At 41.9% G+C, this 26,745-nt stretch overlaps 1 protein-coding gene across 1 annotated transcript; it reads left to right on the top strand.

Moving 5' to 3' along the window:
• Positions 1-26,026, top strand: LOC139080422 (uncharacterized). The gene is made up of 5 exons (XM_070600829.1): positions 1-124; positions 20,544-20,683; positions 22,659-22,854; positions 24,023-24,066; positions 25,653-26,026. The coding sequence occupies exons 1-5, from the start codon at positions 1-3 to the stop codon at positions 25,911-25,913; spliced, it is 765 nt and encodes a 254-aa protein (XP_070456930.1). The 3' UTR covers positions 25,914-26,026.
• The last annotated feature ends 719 nt before the right edge of the window (positions 26,027-26,745 follow it).

Below are 26,745 nucleotides of genomic sequence, written 5' to 3'. Positions count from 1 at the left end.
ATGAGCCCGGGCGTGTCCCTGCTGGTCCAGAGCTGCTGCCCTGGGGCCCTGTCTCCCCGAGGCCCTGGACACAGCGAGGCCAGGCAGTGCAGGCTGGTGGTAAGGTCCGGGCTAGGTCGTACAGGTGAAGAGCCTATCATGGGAGCAGCTGGGCCTTGGTGCTGGTGCTGTGCCCGGAATACACTGTGCGCTTGATGTGCGTTGGTTCATCTGTCATCACAACAACCCTAGGGCTGGGGATCCTTATCATCCCTATTTTAGAGATGAAGAAACTGAGGCACAGAGAGACAAAGCAATTTCTTAGTGGTAGAAAGACAGGGACCATGATCTTAAGCACAATACCAAACTTCTTTTGAAACAGAGCTTGGCTCCTGGTAAGCTTTCAAAAAATGTTGGCTGCTCCTGTGGCTGTCTTAGGTGTGAGGTGGTGTGATAGCAGGGTCCCACCACCCACACCCCTCCTCTACAAGGCGTTCCCTGTGGCCAGAACACCAGTCAGGACTTCCGTTTGCTTGAATAGGACTTTTGTCCCCTGTGAAAATGCAAAGTCCCCCTGGGATGGCTTCCATTAAACATTAACTTGCTTCTATCCTTGGTGTCAGGGAGTCCAGAGGCTGTTTCCCTAGGGGGGTTTGGTGGGGGAGCGGGAGAGAGATCCTGACGACATTGCTTGGGGAACTGGGGAGGCACGTTGTCGCTGGTGGGGGTGTGGCAAAGCGGGGCAGGAATTGTGTAGAAGGGACTCGTCTATCTTACAGTGTCGCCCAGTGGCTGGAATGATTCCTGTTGTAGAAACTCATTAGTTCATTTTCTGAACCCTGTTTTCATGAATTGTTTTTGTGCTGTTATGTATTGGGGATCACAGACTAATAGGGCGTCTCTGACAAATGAGGAATTCAAAGTACAGAGAGGGCAGGCAACTAGGCAGCAAAAACCCAGCTCTAGCACCCCAGAATCCTGCCTCTCTGTAGGGATGCAGTCTGCATCCTGATGCTCTGATAACCTCACAAGGGGATACTGCATGCCACCCTGGCAGTCAATTAGACATTTTGGTGTTGAGTTTCCTCCTTGGCCTCAGCACAGGAGTGAGAGTCAAGGGCTCTTTCTTGCTAATTTTGGCACCAAGGTTGAGCCTTTCTGGTGGAGGGCTTGTCATTTAACTTGTAGCTTCCAGTCTCCTCTCCTGAAACCCAGGTTTAATGATGCTTGCCTGCCTTCCAGGTATGTGGTGAGGGTTAATTAGATAATGTTTGCATAGGGCTTTGAAGATGAAAGCACCGTATAATTGTTATTACATATCATCTCTTCCAGAAACCAGGAATGCTTCTGCTTCAGGGAACACTTGAGCGTGTCTTGACATGTATCACTCCCTTTAGGATAAAACATGTCAGGCATCGATGAACTACTGATATTGTGTAGAGGACAGAGGATCAAACAGTCAGAACAAACAACAGATACTGAGAGCTCCTTGGATCACCAGGAAGCAGCTGTCAGTGGGCATGGATGGAATGAGCCCACCCGTTCAGTTGCTAGCTGCCGGGCTGGACTCCCATAACTGGGTCCCAGCACAGGGGAACAAGGGTCAGTAAGAGAACTTCGAGGCCTCATAGGCCAGAAAGTGTTGAAACATGTGGGAGAGGCAAGGATGACATTTTAGAAGAGCTGGGGCGGGGCATGTCATGGGACGGAGGTTACTTAGGGTGAGAGACCCGTCTTACCATGTTTGAAATTATTTCAAGAGTGTCCTGATTGGTCTCCCTGCCTCTTGTGAGAATTCAAACACGTCAATCCACGTTCCTTCCACTGTTGGGCTAATTCCATGGTGCAAACCCCATGGCACACCTATGGCTTGTAGGCATTCAGTCCCATCCTCCCACCGGGAGAATGAAGTCTAGTCCTTTCAAACACTTCCTATGACCTTGAAGACCTGCTCTCATCTGTGTCCTATTAATTTTCCTACTCTTTTCCTTCACACACTTCTGTCTCCCAAACTCGCGCATGCCACCCTGCCATGCTCAGGCGAAAATGCCTGCCCCTCCCCAGTGCCTTTACCTGCATGAATCCTGGACATTCAGCCCTGTTCCCAGTTCCTTGCTGACTCTTTCTCTGATTGTGCAGGTCTCAAGAGCCCCCTCCTTTCAGTCAACTCTGTTAAGCACTTATCCATATTTTCTTGTATTGGCACAAATCTGTTTACATGCATATTTAATATATTGCTATGTGAGCTGCAATGCCAGCGAGAGCAGGGTTTGTTTCTGACATTCACATAGTGCACTGGGTCAGCAAGTTTTAATCTCCATAAGGGAAAGAGCATCGCCAACGCTTAACACAGTGCCTGACGTACATTAGGTGCTTGTTCTGGTTATCTAGTCTTGAGTAACAAGTCACCCAAACTTAAAATAATAAAAATAGTCATTATTATTTATTATTGTATCTCTCTTGGTCCTGGGGATGACTTAGCTCATCTAGGTCGTCCTTGCCTGGGGTCTCCCATGTGACTGCAGTCAGATGGCGACTGGGTTGGGTTCATCTCAAGGTTCCTTCACTCACGTGCCTGTTGCCTTGACAGGGCAGATCAGACAGCTGGAAGAGCTGATGCTCCTTTGATATGTCTCTCTGTCTCTCTTTGGTTTGTCCATGTGGTCTCTCCAACATGTCACTTTCAGGGTAGCTGGACTTCTCACGTGATGACTGGAGCTCCAAAGGTATGTGTCCCAAGAGAACCTTGCTGAAGTGCATGCCTCTTTTCTAACATGTTCTGGAGGTTAAGCAGCATCACTTCCACTGCATTCTGTCTGTTAACAACATCATATGCCATCATATTCAAGGGGAGGGGAATTAACCTCCTTGATAGGGGAAGTGTCAAACAATATGTGGACATGTTTTAAAACTACTATAGTACTCAATAAGTACTTGTTGATTGATTGATTGAATGAATAAATGAATGCATGGCTATTTTTACTGTTTCCAATATGAGAGAAAGGCAATATAATAGAGGACCGAAAATTTCTTACTGTGTCCTTCAACACACCAAAAATATTTTTTATTTTTTTTAACATGCTTACAATTCATGGGAAAGTATGGATTTCTTTTGTCCTTTTCATAAGACCATGTTATGTTATGTTACAAACTTGAATTAATAGCTGTTGGCTTCATTTCTGTGGATATTAATTTCCTTCTGTGATTGCCCCAGAAAAACCTATTAGCAGTAGCTTTGATGAAACCTTGCCAGCGTCTGAAAAAACAACTTTGATAGGCTATCATCATTGGTACCTCTTACTTTTTGTTCATCTCATGCTAATGTACTATTTTGTTGGAGTGAATTAAGCAAGGTTTTAGAAACTTCATCCAAGCTTCTAAACTGCCGAGATCCCCCTAAGAGTAATGCAGTCAATGAAAGAATAACAGCTTTGATGTTGAGGAGATGCAAAAAGTACTCTCCCACTCCCACTCCACACCACCTTGGATCCTCTATGTCCAGCCCCTAAAGACTCTCCAGCTCCAGACATTGTTCTTGATGATCAAGAAAAAAGCTCTCTAAGCCCTGATTTATAGGACTTCAAAATTATGACTTTCTATTTTGATTTCTAGGATAAGAGTTGGTAGAACACGAGAATTTCTATCTGAGTTTTCCTTCCCCATTTCTAGACCTGAGCTAGTATCTTGGCTCTGTGGCTGGAGCTGCTTAGAGAAAGCCATTCCCATCAGAAGATAATGCTCTGACACTGTTCGTTGATTCAATGATATTGCTTGTTTACCTACGATGTGCCAGGGAGGCCCCAAAGAGGAGAAAACATTTCTTAAAGATGACTTTTGTGGGATAAGGTGGTTTCCAGACCAAGAAGTATTGAAGAGTGACTGCCGGGCTGAGGTGGCTCCAGGCGCAGGGAGAGTCCTGGCTGAACACATGGGAATGTGAACGGGGCCTGAGTCCAAGGGAGGGCAGATCCCTGAGATGGAGCAGGAGGCAAGGAGAGTATCTTAGTCCAGAAGGAGATGCTGGGATCTGATGTGGATGGCCTCAGATACCCTGCTCAGGGCTTTGTTCTATATCTTTTAGGAAATGGGAAGTTGGTTTAGGTGGGAGGAATTTTAATAGCGAAACAATAGAAATCACGCCTGAGATTTAGAATTATAGTGCTTGTAGCGATGTGGAGGTATGAGAGCAATTTGAAAGGGAGAGAAAAATTGAGTGAGGGAAACCATTCAGAGGGGAGCGTAGTGGTCCAGGAACTAGACAGCAAGCATGGACCTCAGCTGGAGAAGTGAGAACAGAGCAGGAAATGGAAGGAGACATCAGGAAGGCCAATTTGACAGGCCTCAGAGTCTGGTGTGGGGGTTGAGACAGAAGGAGGAGTTGAGAATAAATGTGAGTTTTCTGTCTTGAGGGTTTAGGTGGTTGATGACACCACTAACAGATCTAGGTGGCCCTGGAAAGGAGTAGGTCTGTGGGGGAAAACAGAGTTGGGGGCTGCTCGTGAGGAGTGTTAAGTCCCCCTCGGACACACACTGTTCCTGAGGCAAAGAGGTGTGCGGGTACGTGCCTTATCCTGTCGTCCCCATCGTCTCATCACAGCAGAGCAGGCTCCCAGCCATCATTCCCTTTTGCTTTTTTCATGATTCTTTTAAACTTAGTTATTCAAAGTGTGGTAGACCATAAGGACATCCCACACATGGGAGCTGGTTAGAAATGCACTGTCTAGGGTCCCACTACAGATCTGCTGAAGGAGAATCTTCCTCTTAACAAGTCCCCAAGTGGTGTGTGTGCACCTTGAAGTTCGACAAGCACTGCCTCAGAACTCTAGTCTCCCCTTCTCCACCTCCCTCCTGGCCATGTGTTGAATAACTTCATTGAATCTCAAATGCAAAATGATCTTCCTGTCTTCAGTTGAGCAGTCGGAGTCGCTATTATGGACGCACTTCTGAGATGGGAAGGAGAAACCGACTGCTGACTTGCCTTCCTGCTACTCGGGCCTCAGCGGTTCCTGGCGGGAGGGAAGCCCTGCATGTAAGACGCTGGGTCAGCGTGGTCAGGAGTCATTCCTTCTGGTAGATGGCACAAGCCCTGGGCAGGAGGCACTGCTTGTTTCTAAAGGCAGTCTTCTCCCCACGAACGTGCTTGCTCCTACATGAATTCATTTTGCTCCTACATGAACTGCTCTTGTTAATCCTTGTACAATTGGGCAAAAGCTGCTGCAAAGACTACTCATGCCTTACCTTATGTTTTGTGGCTTACGGAACACCTGCCTTTATTTCTCTGTGTCTTCAGTTGCTAATCTCAGTGGGGTGGACTGAAACCTGCCAGGTTCAGTTTTCAGAAAAACTTATTCTTTACTCAGTTTAGTTTTTTCATATACTTCTGGGCTCTTCTTGCCTTACATAAATGGATGTGTTGCTTTTTACTAAGGAATTATGTCTTTTCTCAGTACTGACCTGCAGGCAAATGGAATAAGTAAAATTATTTTCTTTTACTGTAGGTAGGGCATCAGTGCCTGCGGTATGTTAGGTGGAGTTAAGAATATTGGTTGTCATCCTTGAGGGCTAGCTGAGAATGCATGGCAGGGTCTTCTTTCCTGCGCCACAGTCGGGAGACGAGTAGTTCTCTGTCTAGACACCCTCAGAAAGTATGTGGATCTGAGATTCTTTCCATGCCACTCACAGCAGGCTTGGTTATATGGGCTAGCTCTGTGTTCTGCAGTGTAGGCGGGAGGACACAGGGAACTTCTAACTGGGATCCCAGCTGCTGCGTCCACAAGTAATGGCAGTGAATGTGGCAGTTTCTCCCTTGGTCAAAAGATCTGGATATAATAAATGATGATACTGGTTTGTTTGCATGACCCCACCAAATGTCTTATCCTGAATTCAGAATTCCTCATAATGAGTAGAAATGGCTTCCATGTTATTTTAGAGGTTAAGAATTTTTTAAAATATACGACGAATTCTCTGTGTAGGTTACATTCCATTTCTTGACGGTGCATGCCTATCATGTCCCCTTTGTGGGTTATATTTTTTTGAAGAAATTGAGTTGTCTGAAAAAAAAGAAATTCTAATTTTCTTAGTATAATTCCATTCAAGTTATGTTTCAAACTGTTTCTCTTTGTATAACATATCTAGCCATTAGAACTACATGATCACTTCTTAAAACATTGCCTTAGGATCATTAAAGCAAACAGCATTAAAAAATAGCTTACAGCTTTAAAAAATAATGTGAAAATTTAGTGGTTTTTCTCCTCATACCACCACACAGACACACACGCGCGCGAGTGTTCCCACTTTCACACACAAAGAGCAGCTCCGTGGCAGGCGAATCAGCTGACTGTGTCGTGAGTGAGCACACAGGCCTGCTTCTTACATCTGTTTGGACCCAGCTGTTTCCGGGGAGCTTAAGCTGTTAGCTCGCATGCAAATACCTGCTTCGAGGGGCCTGAGACCTGTGCTGCTTTGGGCTGAAATTGATTGCTGAAGTTACAGGATTGAAATGCCTCAGGTGAAAAATTCAGTCAAAAGGGAAAGATTAAGGCGACAGCTCTGTAAAGCTGGCTGCCTGACAGCCGGGATGCTGAGGGGCGGGCGGAGCTGCTGCCAGTAAGGTCGGCGGAATTAACACTCAATTGCCCCTCGACTGTGAAAGGCTATCGAGGGGGTTGCCGCCCATCCGAATACACTTCTGACTTCAGTGAATTTCAGGTGACTCCTTTCTTTACATTAAATTAAAGAGAGGGAATTTACTTTCCCTTCCGCCTTCCATTTTAAGCTGTTCCCTTAATTATTTGTAACTGTTTTGGCCTTTAAGTGCACAAAATTGTAGTCCTCAGACCAAGCTACTCCTTGCTTTGCGTCACATTAAAAGAATCATTCCAGTCTCAGCCCCTTTTGTTTTTCCCCCCTTTGTCTCCCAACTGCATTACCAATTGTCTGGCTCCCACAGGCTGCTCATTCTTGGATGCTGAGTAGGCCTTCTCTTTCTACGTACGAATATCTATGACAGACATGTTTTCTATGTGCTCCGAACTTTATCTAAATATTATTGGACTGTATGCCATGTGGAACTTCTTACGTATTTTTTTTCTCAACACTGTTTTTCAGCTCTCTCCTTGGTCATTAATCATCTTTTGACCCTTGAATAGTATGTGTGCAGAACCACACTTTAAAAATATTTTTCCTTTATTTTGCTATTATAACAATCTTTATACATGTCTCTCTGTTTATTGAGTTCTCGGAGGTATGTATCCAGAAATTCCTGTGTTGTAGGGCATGTACTAGCACACTTTTACCACATACAGCTAGATTACTCACCAAAATGGCTGTAATAAGTATGCACAAAGCCACCAGCACACGTGACGCATCCTATTTCCCCTCGTGCTTGCAGACATTGGCCACTATCTGAATGATCATTTGTTGTCAGCGTAGCTCTAAATTGACGCCTCTGTTTTGGAATTCTCTGATTACCTGCCAACAGGGACAAGCGTCTATTCAGCTCAGCATCCCATCTCCACTTCAGCAGGTTGAGCGTTCATATCCTTTGTCCATTTTTCTATTGGGTTGTCTTTCTCGTTTTTACTGATTTATAGGAGCTTCTTAAATCTTTGGGTGTTAATCCTATCTTGGTGTACACATTGAAAATAACTTCTCTCCATCTATCTCCTGTCTTTTAACTTTGCTAACTGTGTATTTTGTGGAGCAGAAATCTTTAATTTTGATATAAGCAGATCTTCTTGTTTTCTCTTTACAGCTAGTGTTTTTTCTGACATGCTTGAAAAATCTTTCCTGATCTCAGGGTCATAAAATTATTTTACTTTTCCCCCAGCTAATAGCTTGTTTTATACTAAGGTTTCATACCCATCTGAATTTGTTTTTGCTTATAGGGTGAGGTAGGGATATAATTGAATTTTTCGTTACAATGAGCCGATTTTCCCAGCACCCTTGATTCAATCATACCTTTTTCTCAGCTTAGGAATGATGCCATTTCTATTACAGCTCAGTTTTGATGTGAGTATGGGTCTGTTTTTAAACTCTCGATCTTGTTCCATTGCTCAATTTTTTGGTAACTGGACCAGAAATATAATCTTTTAATTGTTATGGCATGTACCATGTCTTAATATCTGCTAGAGTCATTTTAACTACATCGATCTTGGTTTTCAGAATCCACTTGGAATTTTGATTGGAACCGCACTGGTTTAATATAATCCTTGGTCGCTTTTTGCTTTCTACCTCCATGCGTGTGGAATACTGTCCCTAAATAGTGCATGAACTCTGCAAAGTTAGTTTCAAAAGGTCTAAATTTCTACAGAAGGAATGAATTTCTGTGCTAAATCAAGCTTTCAGGTTCTTTAGTGGAATACCTGTGATGATGGTTTTGAGAAACTCTTCCCTCATGAGTCCTCATTCATTCATACGTGCACTGGCCCACTAACCAAACAATAAGTAAGCACCTTCTGTATATATAGCGGAATCCTAAGTGTTGTCAATGAACATGCCCAGGCTCCTACTTCACTCCCGTGTTTAGAGGACCCAACCGTCCTCCTTTGTCATGAGGGAGTGAGCTGCTGCTTGGACGATGAGACTTGAGGGGTCTGTATTCTGTATTAAATAACTCTTCTTGTGGATTTTAGTAAATGGTGTTGACACCGGCATGGCTTAATGTTGTCAGATTTAGTTCCAAATGTTGGAACATATTCTCTGGGGGTCTGGACTTTAGTCTCCATTCTGCCACCAATGAGCAGGTCAGTTCAGTGACGTCAGCCTCCGCTTCCTCATTTGTAGAATCAAGACATCAGATCAGGTGGTTTCTACGGCCTCTTGCAGTTCTAAAGTGAATGGATGATTCTTTGACAAGCGGAACACGGAAGCTCTTTGATTATACGTGGAAGGGTACCTGGGGGTCTGGGTGATGAAGCGACTGGCACTGAGTGGGTTAACTTCCTGAGGCAGGTAGATAAGGAGTAGAGTGCTGAAGGATGGGGGAGGGGAGGGTTGGGGTTCTTGAAGAATGTGGGAGGCGGGGTAGCTGCAAAGAAATGCAACCATGTAAGTAGAGGGTGAAAGGTAAATTTTTCTGGTTGAGATATATCTGAGCTGAAGTTGAAGATCAGTGAGCGGTGAGGGTGTCAGCTGTTGGTAGACCTTAAAATAATTAATGATAATGATATTATGGATAATAATGTGTGCCCTTTGTCTACTTATACAGTATAAAGTGAAGTAGTATGTTATCCATTTGATCTCTAGAATCCCATCTTTATGCATAGTAAGTATTCTTAGCTTTATTTTGCACATGAAGAAACTGAGGCACAGAAATTCAAACAGCCTGACTGCTGGCATGGTGCCAGTCACACTCATGTGTCTTCCAGCTCCAAAATGCCTCTAATTCTCACCTCACCACAGTGCTTGGAGCAGAGATGTAATTTGATGAGACAAGCATGCAGGAAGAGCCTGTGGCCCCTTCTGTGTCCAGGACTCAGAATGAACTCTCCTATGGCTTGTGGGTTTCCTGGCTGCCTTAAGCAAACAGTGCTCTGTGAAGGCCCCTTGATGAAGGAAGAATACACTCCACCCCCTTTTAAAAATATCTCAGCTTCTACCTGCTGTTGAGATAGACCTGCCATCCCAGGGCTTTCCAGACTCTTCTCACTTCCCCAGGTCAGATGGTGGTTGTGAAATGCTGCAGAGGGGAAACAAGCCCTGAATTCCTTTCCCGTTTGCGCTCCTGTGCTCTGCAGCCTCTCGTTTCATAGCATAGGAGAGTTGAGTTCGGTGGCATGTAATTGACACATCTTTTAGTTGGATGGCTAAGATGGCTAATTATCCTATTCTTAAAATAATGTAATGGAAGCCGATGGAGCCTGGCAAGGCTGTCCAAGCATTTGAGAAGCGCCTATTCTGTTCGGTGGGCTGAGCAGGGAGCTGCAGGCAGATGCACCTGGTAGCCTTCTGCTGGGCTCTGGGCTTGTCTCGCGATTTCCTGTCCAGGATGACGCACTTGGGAAGCTGTGTGTGCGTCTGTGTGTTTCAGAATAGTCGTTTCGATAGCACATCCCAAGAGCCAGCAGGGATTCCGTCTGTACTCATCAGAAATTTAGATGCCTTGAATTTAGATTTTTTTAAGATCAAAAAATTTCATTTTTCTTTCACGAGCGTTAATTCATGCTTATCTTTCTTTTTAAACCACACTAATTTTCAATATCCTAGGAAATGATTTGCCAAGAAAATAAAAGAGAAATAAAACGAGAGATTCTGTAATTTGCTGCTTTATGTTTCCAAAATTTAAGTTGACTATAGTCACTATTTCACTCATCTTTATGTTCCCAGAATCATTGCTAAATCCCCAGGTACCTCAAGGGAGAATGAAAAAGGGAGCAACTTTGCTTTCTACTACAAAAAAGAGACATTTCATGCCGATAGCAAAAGGTGCAATTATATGATTTGGTTATATGAGATTTTTCTGTTGGTAAGACTAGACTTTTGGTAGTGTGATTGAGTTAAAAAAATTACTGATGCCTGTCAGCAGATATTCTGATTTATTGTTATTAGAATATGTTAGGTGATTTAAATGTGAGCCACTGATGCCCAGACCATCCCTGACCTGAAGCTGCTCATTTATTAGGAACTAGATATGAGAAATAGAACAAGCAGGACATTTTTGATAATTAAAAATTATTATGAATCTTATGGTTTGTTTTATTTTTTATTAATGAAACTGCTTTAGATTTACAGAACAATCAAGCAGATAGTATAAAGAATTCCCATTTATCCCTTGCATACAGTTTTATCTATTATTGACATCTTACATTATTATGGTATACTTGTTATAGTTAATGAACCAATAGTAATATATTATTGTTAACTAAAGGCCATAGTTTATTCAGATTTCCTTAGTTTTTATCTACTGCACTTTATCTGTCTCAGAATCTCATCCAAGTCACTATATTACGTGTACTCACCATGTTTCCTTCTCAGCCGTAACAGTGTCTTAGACTTCCCTGATTCTTGATGATCTTGACTGTTTTCAGGATTACTGGCAGACTCATTGTAGGATGCCCCTCCACTGGAATTTGTGTGATGTTTTTCTTATCAATAGAGTGGGATTACAGGTTTTGAGGAGGAAGATCACAGAGGTGAAGTGTGACTTTCATCGTGTCGTATCTAGGGTATATAATTTCCATTGCTGATGTTGACCTTGATTGCCTGGCTGAGGTGGCGTCTCTCAGGCTGCTCCACTTTGCTCTCTGCCCACTTTCTCTACTGTCCTCTTTGGAAGGCCGCCAGGAGGCACAGCTCGCACTGAAGGAGGGGGGTGTTATGACCCCTCCCTTCACGATAAAGTATCTACATAATTTATTTGGAATTTTTATGCTTGAGAGATTTGTCTCTGTTCCCCTGTTTATTAATTTATTCAATTATTTATTTAGATCAGTAAGGGCTTATGGATATTTATTTTATATTTTAGGTTATAATCCAATACTATATTTTGTTGTCCAAATTTTTCCAGCTTTGGCCACTGGGAGTTCTTTCCCTTAGTTTCTGTGTCCCTTTGACATACCCTTATCTTTGTGGGATTTTATTTTCACATTTCTTTATTTTCTAGCACTACAAGATGCTCCAGGCTCATCATGTATATTTCCTGCCAAGTCCTAGAATCATCATGTCTCCAAAAAGCCCCGGTTCCTTTTCTTGAAGAATAGTATCAGAAATCAAGATCTGGAAGCTTATGGTTTCTCTTTAAAGAATTTGAAATTACATTGGGTAATTTCAAAACATTGGGTAGAAACTCTAATTTAATCAGCCTGGTGTGCTAATGTGCTGTTCTGGTTGACTGAATATTTTTATTAACTGGCGTTAATTCATGCGTGCTGTGACAGTTTTAGAAGAGAAGGTTTGTCTTCAGTTGCTTTTCAATTTATTCAAATGTGACTTGTGATATTCATGAATGACATGCCCTCACACATAGTCAGAAAGTGAACATAAGTTAACCTGGGTCAGTTATACTCAAGGCTCACTCTAGTATTTATTTTCAAGTTTTGCTTCTATGTATATAAAACATGCTTTTTTTCTACTCTCCCCGACCCCTAACTATAACTCTCCAACAGTGATGAAGGGAACCAGCCTCCTGGCATTCTGGGACCTTTGGGCTACAGAATCAGAAGATTTGTGGTACTATTTTTGACACCTACCCTATATTTTAGTAAAAAAGTAACATCATTTTAGTGTGATATGTTGCTACTAACTAGCTAGTAGAATCATTTAAACATTTGATCATAACTCTATGAAAATGTATGCACAGAACTTGAGGAAAATACACCAAAATGCTAGAAGTGATGCTTGGTTTCAAATGACATATGTGACTTTTTTTCTTTCCATTTTTAGTATTTGTCCAATTTACAAAGAAATGAGAATAAGTGAAAATGATAATTGAGAAAAACGTTTTAAATTTTAAGAATCTATATACTGTCAGCCATGAGACCAGTGTTGGCCTCCTGCTTTCCCAGGTCCCATCCAGCTGTCAGGCCAGCTTCAGCCAGGGTTTGTTCTCCTGGCAGCTCCTGTCTCCAATTCTGCCTTCATCAATCTCATAGAACTCTGCAGGGCTGGGAAATTTATTGTTAACCTCAATCCTCTCAGTATAATTTAGCGTCTTTTAAAATAGAGTTTATCAAACAAATTAATGACAAACTGGTGGAATGTGTAAGGGAAACATATTAAATCTGAGTTCATGCCCTTTGCTGTCCCCACACCCACAACTAGGGGATTTTATGCCAGACACGGTCAATGACCCCATGTAACCTTGGACAAATTATTTCACCTCTGGACCCCTGTTTCCTCATTCTGAAAAATTAAGAAGTTGAACTTGATAGATCTCTAAAGTCATTTCCACATTAAGACATGATATGGTCCCACTTGTTTATTTTTGCTTTTGTTGCCTGTGCTTTTGGTGTCAGATCCTAAAAGTCGCTGCTAAGACCAATATCAAAAGTAAACAAGTGGACTACATCAAAAACATGCTTCTGCACGGCAAAGGAAACAATAAACAAAATGAAAAGGCAACCTACTGCATGGGAGAAAATATTTGCAAACCATATGTCCAATAAGGTGTTAATATCCCAAAAATACAGAGAACGTTTAAAACTCAATAGTAAAAACCAAATAACTCCACGAAAGAAATGGGCAAAGGACCTGAACAGGCATTTTTCCAAAGAAAACATACAAATGGACAACAGGTATATGAAAAGATGCTCAATGTCACTCATCATCAGGGAAATGCAAACAAAAATCAAACACAACTGATTTCAGTATATTAATTTTGATTCCTGCAACTTTACTGAACTCACTTATTAGTTCAAATGGTTTTTTGGTGAAGTCTGTAGGGTTTTCTCTATATAGTATCAGGTCATCTGCAAATAGTGACAGTTTAACTTCTTTCTTTCCAATTTGGATATCTTTTATTTCTTTGTCTTGTCTCATTACTGTGGCTAGAACTTTCAATGTTATGTTGAATAAAAGTGGCAGGAGTGGGCATCTTTGCCTTGTTCCTAATCTTAGAGGAAATGCTCATATCTTTTCATTGTTGAGTATGATGTTAGTTATGTGTTTGTCATATATGGCCTTTACTATCTTGAGGTATGTCCCCTCTATGCCCCCTTTATTGAGCGTTTTTGTCATAAATGGAAGTTAAATTTTGTCAAAAGCTTTTTCTGCATCTATTGAGATGATCACATGATTTTTATTCTTTGTTTTGTTAATGTGGTTTATCACATTGATTGATTTGCAGATGTTGAACCATCTTTGCCTCCCTGGGATAAATCCCACTTGATCCTTTTAATGTGTTGTTGAATTTGGTTTGCTAATATTTTGTTGGGGACTTTTGCATCTATGGTCACCAGGGACATTAGCCTGTAATTTTCTTTCTTTTTTTTTTTTTTGTAGTGGCTTTGTCTGGTTTTGATATCAGGGGAGTGCTGGCTTCATAGAATGAGTTTGGAAGTGTTCCTTGCTCTTCAATTTTTTGGAATGGTTTGAGAAGAATAGGTACTAATTCTTTTTTAAATGTTTGGTAGAATTTACCTGAAAGCCATGTGGTCCTGGACTTTTGTTTCTTGGAAGTTTTTTGATTACTTATTCAATTTCATTACTAGTAATCAGTCTGTTCAGATTTTCTATTTCTTCCTCACTAAGTCTTGGAAGGTTGTATGTTTCTAGGAATTTATCCATTTCTTCTAGGTTGTCCAATTTGTTGGCAGATAGTTGCTTGTAGTAGTCTCACGATCCTTTGTTTTTCTGTGGTGTTGGCTGTAACTTCCTTCATTTATTATTTTATTTATTTAGGCCCTCTCTCTTTTTTTTCTTGATGAGTCTGGCTAGAGGTTTATCAATTTTGTTTATCTTTTCAAAGAACTGACTCTTAGTTTCATTGATCTTTTGTACTGTTTTTTGTCTCTATTTCATTTATTTCTGCTCTGGTCTTTATTATTTCCCTCCTTCTACTAACTTTGGGTTTTGTTTGTCCTTCTTTTTCTACTTCCTTTAGGTGCAAGGTTAGGTTATTTGTTTGAGATTTTTCTTGTTTCCTGTGGTAGGCCTGCATTGCTGTAAACTTCCTTCTTACAACTGCTCTTGCTGCATCCCACAGATTTTGGAATGTTGTGTTACCATTTTCATTTGTCTCAAGGTATTTTTGATTTCCTCTTTAATTTTTTTCAATGACCCATTGGTTGTTTAGGAGCATGTTGTTTAGATTCCACGTGAGGAAATAACAAATATTTAATTTTATTTTTCATATTATGTGCTTGCTCATTTGTCCCTTATTAGGACAAACGAGCAGCCTTATCTTCCTCAGGCAGAAACTTTTAGGGCAGTAGTTTCTAAAGATTTGGTTCCAGGACCGTATCACTGCCACTAAAGTCTTAAGAGAGGCAACTCATTGAATACACACCTTGTTTGTGATTCACTAACAGCTTGAGTCACAAATGAGGTGATAACTGTTTTTGATAAGGCATTACTTTTTATCAGGAACACCTTTAGAACATTATTATTTAGAAAGCAATGATAACATGTGAACTGATAGAAGCGAACTTAGAGAGCATCTTATGCAAACTTGTCATGTGATAGATGAGAAAACCAAACCACTTTGTTCAGGATTACACAGCTGGTTAGCAGTGGGATTCTTGTAGTCCAGGCAGCTTGACTGGTAAACTATACCACAAAATCCAATGATCAATTTATAATGGACCCTAGAATGTAGAATACCATGTAGGTACCCTGAGGCAGAGGATACATGTTACAGTTATCACTATTTCCCTATTGCCTAGAATATTGCTTAGAGTATTATATAAATATTCAATAAATAGTTGTTAGATGCTTGACCCTGAACAAATATCATGGATCACTCTGAGAATGCCTAGGGTTTAGCAAATGCACTTTTGTAACATAACATTCAACATTCATTCCATTAGTGTTTGTTGAAGACCCAACACATGACGAGCACTGGACTAGCCTCCAGGGCTACAGCTGTGGGCAGGAGTGGGTACGGTCTCACTCTTCACAGAGCTTGCAGTCTCATTGGGGTAGCAAAAGAAACGGAAAAATACAGGTAGATTACGAAAGTAACGAGTGCTATAAAGTAAAGGAACAGTCTCTGAAGACCCACGATAAAAGGATCTGACTGGTCAGGGAGGCCAGAGAAGGCTCCTCGGAGTCAGAGGGCTCTGCTTTGAGATGTCAGGGAGGAGGCATTGACTGGCGAAAGGAAGGCGGCACCATTTGTTATGTTTGTTTATGCTGAGAGTGAAGATAATCACTGAAGGGTTTTAGGAGTGTGTGTGTGTGTATGTGTGTGTGTGTGCAAGAGACACGATCAGAACTGACATTTACCAAGAATCCTTTCCACCGTAGTATGGTAAATAGTTTGGGGAAAAACGGCAGTGGATTAGAGCCTCAAGGTCCTTAAAGTAGACATTCAAGCCCAGACAATGGAGTTAGAGATATCCCAGAGGCCTGGGGATGGAATAGAGATGGGGGATGAAGAAAAGAAAGGGGCCAAGGATTCCTCCTTATTTCTGGCTTGAGAAGATGGATGAATTTCGGCGCTGTGTCTTCTCTGAGGTAAAGAGTAAAAGAGAGTGATCAGGTACAAAAACCAGGGTGGCGATCATGGTGAGGAGGTGGGTGTTGAAGATCACGATAATGATGGATTTAAGATTTTCTTGAAAAATTAGACTGCTCTCGAAAATTCTGGATTTGACTTTATGGTATTCTGAAGTCTTTTATAGAGTTATACACAGATTCTTTCTATTCAGGTCAAGGTCTTTGAGTGCAATCACAGAGTGATAGATGGGGGAGGCAGGCAGGAGAGCATCCTGTTCATTTTAGAGTGGAGGAAACTGAGGCCCAGAGAGCTAAAATGCCTTCCCTTAGGGCCTCCAGTGGATTAGTGACAGAACTGGAAGCAGAAGTGCATCCTGTCAGCACAGGGCCTTTGCACTGCACCAACTGCCTTTTAATCTCCTCATTCTTATTGCTGAATAAAACTTGAATTTTTAACATTCAGTATTTGGATTGAGTTCAGGTTTGGGAAAAATATGATGAGAAAAAGAAGAAGAATCCTTTCTCCCCTCACTTTTACTGAACATCCTTAAGCCCCCCTGGGGATCTGGAGGTTGGTGAGATTCCTTTTATACCAATCCACCACCTGTTTGGGACCAATAGACTTTAATTAGAAACCAGTATTTTATCTCATATTTCAGACTCACATTCCAGAAATGTGTCATGCCAGCATGTGGCCCAGGCTGGCACTCTGCAAAATATTGTTTCACCATGGAAGAACACCTAGAAATGTTCTGTTTTGCTAGTATTGTGGAAATACATTTATGATCTAGAATTCTTGGAAAATTTTGACTGCACAATATTTGCATTTTTTATTACAATAAAATTATTCTGCTAGAAAGACATATGTACCTCCTCTCTGGCTATGTCTAACGTGGCAGAGTTGGGGGAGGCAGAAATGTGAGGTAGTTACCCAGGTAAGTCAGTGAAAAATGTGTTTACTTCCCCAAGAGTTGAAATATTTCATATTTGTCCAAAATAAAAATCATAAGTTATAATTCTATTCTTTTCTTTAGTACTATATATTCAATCCTTGAAATCATGCTATGACCTGGCTGAGCTGATTACTTTAAAGATTATCTTCAAGTAGATTGGTCCAATTTGATTAATTCTTTACTGGAGTTTTTAAGAATCATCTAGACAATGGCTGATTTTATTATGCTTCTGCTTTCCCTTAGCCAAAAGGAAGGCCCGTATAACAAATAGACGTTTCTCTTTGAAATAGGTGGATGTCTGAATTTTCCTTCAGGACTCCTCCTCTGGGCCAAGGTCAGGCTGGGCCAGTGTACACTGTTAAAAAAGAGACAACGGGCCCAAATGGAATCACTTGTGCTAAACCCTGCGTCAGCAAACCAAGACTTAACATTAACCTAATTGTAGTTCCAACCTGCCCCTGAGTGTAAGCTTTGCCCAAGAACCTGGGATTCCCTGGTCAGCACTGGTAAGGGAAGCTGCCTTGTATACCCCTCCCGTTCCCTCGAGGAGGGCCGCCTTACCTGCGAAAACACATTCTTTACTAACAATTTCCTTCTCCACCCCCTCTCTGCCTTGAAGACTTTTCCCTTTCTGTAGCTCTTTGGGGTGCCCTTCTACTTGCTGGGTGGGATGCTGCCCGATTCGTGTTCAGTAAAGCCAACTAGAGCCTCAGATTTACTCAGTTATGTAACAACACACACACTTTCCAGGGTTGGCTGCACTGTAGGCTGAGTAGGCAGTTGTCAAGTAAGGTGAACTGAGGGACACTAGGAGGATCCGAGGCCCCAAATGTCTTAACTTTCTGTCCCCAGGATGGCACTATTTGTGCATTGTTCCTTTGCATAATCAATTTTTTTTTTTTAAAGATTTTATTTTTTTCCTTTTTCTCCCCAAAGCTCCCCGGTACATAGTTGTGTATTCTTCGTTGTGGGTCCTTCTAGTTGTGGCATGTGGGACGCTGCCTCAGCGTGGTTTGATGAGCAGTGCCATGTCCGCGCCCAGGATCCGAACCAACGAAACACTGGGCCGCCTGCAGCGGAGCGCGCGAACTTAACCACTCGGCCACGGGGCCAGCCCCATGCATAGTCAATTTTTAATGGAACCCAATAGATTGGCATATATTTTTAGATAGAACCTAATAGATTGATATAATATCATCTCATGCCTTTATCAGCAAAAAGGAAGGTTGCATCTTATTAATGTAGCTTGGGAACAGGTGATTGATATGTGATAATGGGGTGCTAAAGGGGTCACTGGGAATGCAGCAAGATATCAACATCACCTGCTTCCTAAGTTTTCCCAGCACTGGGGAGCTATAGCAACAACTTAATGCTTCAGTTGGGCATTCATATTGCTGTGACACCACAGTGATGTCAGAAAGTATGCTTACTCTTTACAGAGGGAGTGTGAAATATTTGGTATATATGTTTACTATTTTAGGTCTCATCTAAAGCCGTGGGGTCTTGTGGATTCCAGTGTCCTAAGCTGAAGACTGGAGCTTTGAATTTCTTGGTCCTGTCACCATTCTTTTTCTTACCTTAGCAACTCCAGAGTGCCTCATTTTATTTTATTTTTTACCTTTTTTTTTGAGGAAGATTAGCCCCGAGCTAACTACTACCAATCCTCTTCTTTTTTCTGAGGAAGACTGGCCCTGAGCTAACATCCATGTCCATCTTCCTCTACTTTATACATGGGACGCCTACCACAGCATGCATGGCTTTTGCCAAGTGCTTGGTCCCATGTCCGCACTGGCGATCTGAACTGGTGAACCCCGGGCTGCTGAGAAGCAGAATGTGCGAACTTAACCGCTGCGCCACCGGGCCAGCCCCAAGAGTACTTCATTTTATGTCACAGTTGTAGTGATCATATATTTTTTCCAGCTTTATTGAGGTATAAGTGACAAATAAAAATCGTATATATATAAGATGTACAACTGGATTTTTTATTTTGGCTTCACGCTACCTTTATTCATCCCTCTCACCACCTGATGCCAACAGCAGACTGGGACTGACCAGGGGCCGGGGGACCCCTGAGAACACAGGAGAGGAGGCAGGGCCTTGGGAGAGACAAGGGGCAAGACAGGCCTCCCAGAGACCTGAGCACAAGTGGGCCAATGCAGGACGGAACTTGAGGCCCTGGTGCTGCTGCCATGTGAGGAGACCTGACCCCAGTGCTGGGAGAAGGCGGACAGTGGGGGGATGTTCTGCTGGGAGTGAGGCCTTCCTTTTCTGGGAGCAGGGCCACTGGCAAAAGGCGGGAGATTCAGACTGAGACAAGGCCGACTGGAGAGAGCGTCAAGGTATCCCCTGCCGCTAGAATGGGGCTCAGGGAATAGGGCAAGTGTTTGAGAGCGCTGCCTTCGGCTGCAGCTTAAAAACCTGAGGTTAGGCTCACATGAAGGGGGTGCCACAATTCTCCTGGAGGTGGAGGAGGGACAGAGTTTCTGGCAGAGGGAGATGGTTGGAGAGCTACCATCGCCAGACCCCAAGATCAGGCTAGCAGTTGGCGGGGGTTGGCCTCTGGCTCCCTGGGGTCAGAGGGGCCCAACACCCTGACTGGAGTCTGGCCTTGTCTCATTCCTGCTTTGAATACCTAGTAAAAGAATGCATTCAGATGTGAGCAACAGAAAACTCAACTCAAATGACCTGACATTAAGGGAAAATTATCATCTCTGATAAGGAGCTTAGAGGAAGAACAGGTCTGTGGGACGTTAATTCAGTGGCTCTACAGATTACCAAGGGTCGAGGCTTTTCATCACCTTTTCTCTCTGCCATCCTCAACATGCTGCCCTTTGTTCTCAGACTTGCTCTTTCATGATTGCAAGATGGCCTATGCATCTCACACAACATTGTGTAGAGGCTGGAGGAGGAAAGAGAGCTTGTTCCTTTTCATGTTCAGTCTTAAGAGGGAGGAAAGTGTCCCCAGGAGAACTAGCAGCAATCTCGTGTCTTTTGAGCCTGAGCTGCAACTTATGCTCTTCCGGACCCACTCACTGGCAAAGGAATTGGGATCGCCTGACTCGGAGAAGGCCCGTCTTCCCTGAGCACACAGCCACGCCATGCTCAGTTGAGCTGGGGTTCTGGAGCAAGGAGCGAGTGGAGGTAGGCAACCAACAGCTGTCTGCCATGGGCTTCCAGTCCTGACAGTCTGGAGAATTCCACACTCTGGTCAAACTGTTCAGATGATTGCATCGTGCCAAGAGCTTCCATTTTGCTTTAAATGAGGCCGCTTACGGACAGAACAGGGCATCAGAGATGGGACCTCAGGTGCCAATTCTGCTCGTGTGGTTTGGTCTCAAGCCTGTCTAGGTCTGACTTTATGTTTGTGCAAAATAGGGGGATGGGTATATGACCTCTGCCATTTCTTCCAGTGCTATCTAAGCCTTCCCGCTTGTTTAAGTGATCTAACTGATAACAAACTCTCAGAGAGGAGCTTCTGGTGGACGAGGTGTTCCTGGTGGCGTGTTTTTCATCCAGGTGCTGCTGTGTGTAATGGAACTAGTTTCACAGACCCAAGTTTTCTGGCTCAACCTTCCAAGCTGCTTCAGCTTCAAAACCTGACCTTCCTCGGTGAGTCTGAGGCGATTAATACTGGAGACCTGCTACTAACTTGTGAGGTGGGTGACCTAGAGGCAAAAATCTTATTGAGTTTAGTTTTATAAAGGGAAGGCTTGTGGGAGAAGCAGTTGTGCTCACTTAGGCTAATAGGTTAGGAAGATCCAGTAATTCTGGAAAATGTGCCTTTGCATGATTAGAGAGCAGACCAGTGAAAACTACAAAATAAATGTGAATGGCATAACTGAGTTTTGAGTTTTAAGATGTATGATGTATTGAATTCTAACTATTTAAATAGAATTAAGATAGAAATACACTATGTAAAATTTTAACCTTCTCTCATCCTTTTTTCCTATAAGGAAAAAATATCTAACAGAAATAGAAAGCAAACAAGTTAAAAAAACAAAAAAAAGGAACTCATTTCCAGTAAAGGAAATATGTAACAAGTAGTTACAGAAATGTCTATAAAGGTTTCAATTTTTTCAGGTTATGGTGCACATTCCCAGACACATTGCTTAATAATGATTATCTTGGACACAGTCAGGTTTTTCTTGTCACTGTTTGCTTCTTTCCATGAAGCAAACATCTGGGGGAAATGTCTTAAACTGGATACTTTACTTCCTAAAAATAATAAAACACAGAGTTTTACATCCTTTCAATTTTTTGGTACTAAGTAAATCTATGTTCTCATATTGCATCTGTAGTTTGACTCCTGCTTCATCTCTATATGAAAGTTTCTTTTAACGTGGTTATTTGAAGAAATAATTTATTAATAAGTATTTGAGCATTTAGTGGAATGTAGAACAAACCTCTAGTTACATGCCCAAAGTTTTAAACTTTCTCTGGATGCTTGATATTGTGTAGGTCTATATAAAATATAATAGATTACGATAATACGGTTGATTTTTAGTGTAAATCACGCCTAACCCACAAGCGGCACTTATCAAATGAGTGAATAACAGTTTCAAAGAAATGAGAGCCTCATCAATGTTTTGTGAGTACGTGGTGCTGTAATTATTTAAGTCTACCCATTAGAGTATCAGCTCAAGTTTTGGGAGAAAATTGAACCATTTGGAGCCACTAAATTCCCGGTAGACAAGTTGTCGCTGCTATGCTGTGGCTAGAAGTCTCCGGCATCTGCCTGAAGGCTGCCGAAGCTAGAGGAATCCAGCAGTTCTTTGGTCCCTGCTGGGTTTCAGATGGACTGTCATAGACACTCAGATGAACTACAGATATCTTCTCCAGCAGCAGATGTTATATGTAACAAAACCCAAACCAAGTCAAAACTATGACTTGAACACAATTTATAAACATTGCCTTTACATTTTGCTAAAGTTATCTGTGTTTTTGTTATATATTGCTAGGGGGCAGGGTTAAAAGTCCTATGACATTCATTCTAAATTAACAGCTGGAAAATGCTCAGAAATTGACAAAGCGTTACATTCTTTTTTAAAATTTCTTGTTCAGTAAATAACTGATAAATTTTCTAGTTGGCAAAAATGAAGAGCTGATCAAGATGCTATTATTAATAACAGTATTGTTATGAATAAAAATACGATTTTAGTTTGAAAACATTTTCTTAATCTTTTCCAAGCCCTTTTGTAATTTGCTGAAGCTGATGGTTGAAAAATAAAAGACAATAAAATAATTACTTTGTCTACCTAAGACTCATCATTTTCCCTGAGATAATGGTTGTTTTGATGCTGTGAATAATAAACTGAAAAAAGAAAACAAGTATTTTGAGAATCTGTTATGAACCAGTCCTTTTCAATGAATCCTGGGGGCGATATGCAGTATTCTCCTCATTTTAAAAAGGAGGGAGGTGTGGCTTGGGATGGTTCAACCGTTTGCTCCAATTCTCCCCACTGACAAGTGGCAGTCCTAGGGTTGAGCACGCATTTGTCTGCCTCCAATGCCTCACTCCTTGACATGCCGTCCAGACAGAGCGTGGGGAATTTTGCCTCTATCACCAATGCTCTGAAAGAAACTCAACTCTGTCAGTCAGACATAAGCTCCTGTGTGTTGCTTTTCTTCCAGAGATCTCCAATTACGGATGAACAATCTGGTGTGATGGTTACTATCTCATGCTTATTAAACAGAGTCGCACAGTCTTTGGGGCAGTGGAGAGAGGAACAATTGCAGAGCCAAGGGATGTTCCCAGAGCATGGAAGCCGTTCTCAGAAGCCTGCCGAAAGGAAGCTTCTGCAGCGTCCTCTACGTCCCGGCAGTGAAGGTGCAATTTCTAGGTCTAACAGTTGCCTCTTTCAGACGTTTCTGAAGCTGTGGTCTCTTCCAAAATATGAAAAATTATATAAGGCAGTGAGAAATAGTTTACTTTTTCTTTAAGGACTGTGAAAGTTTCTTTTCAAAGTGTCATAGGGTCTTAGAGGGCAATGCCCCGCTGTGTAATTTCAGTGTATATGAAAGTTTGGAAAGTAGCAAGGCAAAATGTTTGTGCTGTGTTGATTAGACCACAAACAGTAGAAAGTTCGAGTAAGGCTGGTGCCAGACACGTGAAGCAAAGCCGGCTTGGTGTCTACACGAATTAGGTGCATTGTAAAAAAATTCACTAATCTCAAACTTTTAATTCTTCATCCTTGAACGTTTTAATCATCTGTTCTAGCCATTACTGCGTGTTTGTGTGTGCTCTTATGTGTATGTAGGTGCGTGTGTCATGTGAGTGTGTTTTTTGTGTCTATGTATGTGCTTGTGTAGGGGTGTGTGTAGGAGTATGTGTCTGTGTGTGTGCATGTATGTGTTTGTATACGTATGTGAGTATTTGTATCATATAGTTGTGCTTTTGTGTGTATGGATGTATATACATGTGTGTATGCGTGAATCTGTATTTGTACGCGTGTAGGTATGTGTTTGTGTGTATATATGGTATGTACGTGTGTTTCTGTGTGTGTATATGTGTATGTGCATGTGTGCATCTGTGTGTATATGTGTATGTGCATGTGTGTAGGTAGGCGTGTTGCGCGTCTATGTATGTATGCGTGTGTATGTGTGTATGTATGGGTGGACGTATGTGTATGTATATCTGCATGTGTTTGTGTGATGTGTATCTATGTGTGTTTGTGTCTACGCATATCTGTGTGTGTGTTTGTATGTGTGTGTACTCACCTTGCTTTGCTTTACTCAGGCTCCCTCTTTGAATTCAAATGCCCTAATGGATCTTTCCCTAGACATTTTCAAGGCAGTTTCCTGAAGATGATCTTGCTTCCTCTTCATTGCGAAGGCTGTTACATAGGAAATTGTAGAACCTGCTGTTTTTCCATAAATGTTGAAAATTCCACACACAAGTAGGTGGAGCACTCGACTTGGAGTCAGAAGACCTGAGTAAAGCCTCATTTCTGCTACTGCCTCATGGTGTCAACCTGACAAGTTTTCTTTTTCTTCAGGCGCCATTCAAGAGGAGTGGACAAAGACCGAAGGTCCTGCCACTGTAAGCATCTCGTCAAACGTCATTGCGCATGGTGGGTGGGAGATCAGGGGAGCAGTGAGCGTGCTTTACTGTGGCCGCTGGCTTTGTTCCTGATGATCCTCAGGGACTCTAGACAACTGAGAGTTGATTCTAATTTTACAAAACCTGCAAATTTACAAAAATGACCCATTACATCTTCTGCTAAAACTGAGATCCTGTAATCATACCCTAAATATGCGTAAAATAAATATATTATCTTCTGTAAATTCAAAGTTTAAAAATAATTAAGTAAAAAATAAGTTATTAATTGTTTATTAAATAAGAAAAACTACCAGCAAAACATAGCATATTCCCACTCATAAAATATGAACTAGAAATATGTGGGAGCATTGAAGACTGCATGGCGAAGGCATTTTTGCTATACGATGTCCATTGGTACAAACGTTTCCTAGATTTATAGAAATAGTGAAAGCGTTTTTTAAAATTTCAAATTCTTCACAGGAAAAATAAAAATCATATTGATATTTGCTTTCTAGCCACCATTGGTGAGGAGATAACTGGAGGCGATAAACCCTTCTTTAGCATATTATGGCTCTGACACAGGTTAATAAAATAACACCTGAACATTATATAGAATTTAACATTTTCAAAGAGACCTTGCTATAGCAGGTGCTCAAGAAATATTTAGATTCAGATGTAGTTAATTTTTGAGTCAGTGTTAGACACCAGGTGAGAAACTGCATCTACATTCATCTAATAATTTAGGTGTATTTTTTGTTCCAGTTTTACAGATAAGAGAGTAGAAGAAATGAAATCTAAGTGATGTTGTTTACTTTAGCCACTAGGAATCTTAGCACCTAATTTAAAACCCCAACTGGTACCCATAGCATATACGTTTTGTAGATTACTTTATTCATCTTTTCTTACATTTTTCGTATCCACGTTATTTTTTAATCTGTTTTATATCTCTGTAAATCACCTTGTTCCCTGTTTTTCTTTGGTTTTTGATTCTGTTTTTAAAAGGAGAGGAAATCAAATTGATGGAGTAAGTGATAAATGATGGTAGCCTTTGCCTGAGCTCTTGTTCTGTTGCTGGTCTTCCAGCCTCAGAGCCAGGCTGGAACCCAGCCTACCTGCTTCCCTTCCTTGAGGGCTAGATTCTGAATGATCACGCAAACATCAAGTGGGATTACTCTTTTAAAAACTGCAACTCCACCCTCAAATAATTCACGAATGAGTTGGTGGGGAAGAAAGAGAAGAGGAAAAATTGAAAGGGAAAGCAAACATGCTAATGGAAGGAGAAGCCATTTAAGCAGCATTCAGGAACAGGGAGGGAGCCATCCCAGGCTTGCCTCCTTTCTTTGCTTCTCCTGTCAATCCCCTTGAAGTCTGCAGCCTTGAAGTCAGAGACCAGACTCAACTTAAATGGAGTTAAAGGAGAGAAGGCAAGTCTGGTCACGCAAGTCTCCAGATCAGGGGGAGTTTCTTCCAAATGGGGTAATTTGGTTAACAAGTGGCACTTTTCCAGACATCAAAAGGCAGACGGGAGTGGAAAAAAAAGCACCAAATGCACTTAACCAACCTAATTGAACGTATTTTGTCAACAGGCTGCTGTGAGACCTTCTGCTATAGACACCAGCTTGCGCAGCAGCAGCTCAGACTCAGTCGGTGCAGCTGCAAACTCAGAACGTGTCAAGTCTAAAGTGGCGAGACGCTTCCTGAACCACACCACAGACCCGGTGTCATCAGTCGCAGTTGTTCTCTGTAATTGGCACCTCTCTGTTTACGCAACTCCACGTATACCAGACAACGTGATTTTCAGTTTACTGACATTCTCTAGAGTAAGAAAAAGAGAGAGAGAGAAATGACTGAAAAAATTGCCTTCCATACAGGTGTTTCTTGATTGTGTTTGTTAAAGATATAAATAAGTGAATGAACAATAAATGATGAAGCCAATAAAATAGATATTCTTGACCAAGGGCCTGATGCAAAAATGTTGTACAATTTTTGTTAGAGAGAGAGGCTCCTAATTTGGTCAGAGATATAACCTATCTTTTAATGCAGAAGTGCCGTATAACAGAGGTTTAGTGATGTAGAAATTTGGAAAGCTATGACTTTGGATGTTATTTTTACTAGAGAGAACCAACATCATACAGGATCAATTATAACACTGAGAATATTCCTCTTAGAAAACAGAGAAGGATCTTTGTTTTCTATAGATAAGCAAATGAATATTGCTGCTTATAGTGTCTGCCAGCTTGGAAAGAAGTGTAAGCCATGAGCTCAAGCACAGGCTCACTGGCTGCTCAGAGGAATGTGGGCAGCAAGGGTGCAGGGAGTGCTCAGCCATATTGCTTGAAAGCCCGGACAGTCAGAAGGGAGGCTGCGAGTCATGCAAGCACAGCAAGCGTCCATGCGGGGTCTTCCAGAGGCAAAGGAGGAGTGGGAGGTATGAGAAAAACATTTTAGGGTCGTGCAGGGGAAGACTGAAGGAGAGGCTCTGGCAGAAACGATCTAAACTACATAACGGGACAGGATAAGACGAAAGTGCAGCCGCACGTGATTTTGAATGTTGTGCTGCAAATAGACAGTTTGAGGACTGCAGGGAGGGTGGAAGGGCCCAATATCACTAACAGCACCGCAGCTAATTCTTTGTTATTTTAGTGACAAGAAACAGAAAGAAGGAAAGGAATAGAGAAG

This window comes from Equus przewalskii, chromosome 30 (assembly GCF_037783145.1).
Source record: "Equus przewalskii isolate Varuska chromosome 30, EquPr2, whole genome shotgun sequence".
In the NCBI taxonomy this organism is placed as follows: domain Eukaryota; kingdom Metazoa; phylum Chordata; class Mammalia; order Perissodactyla; family Equidae; genus Equus; species Equus przewalskii.
Note: the sequence above shows the minus strand (reverse complement) of the source record. Positions and strands in the feature narration are given on the sequence as shown.

Coding starts and splice junctions, on each gene's coding strand:
- LOC139080422 (XM_070600829.1), top strand. CDS start 1: ATGAGCCCGGGCGTGTCCCTGCTGGTCCAGAGCTGCTGCCCTGGGGCC. Junction 125..20,543: donor GTCCGGGCTAGGTCGTACAG/GTGAAGAGCCTA, acceptor TTTTTCATCCAG/GTGCTGCTGTGTGTAATGGA. Junction 24,067..25,652: donor AGACCGAAGGTCCTGCCACT/GTAAGCATCTCG, acceptor TTTTGTCAACAG/GCTGCTGTGAGACCTTCTGC.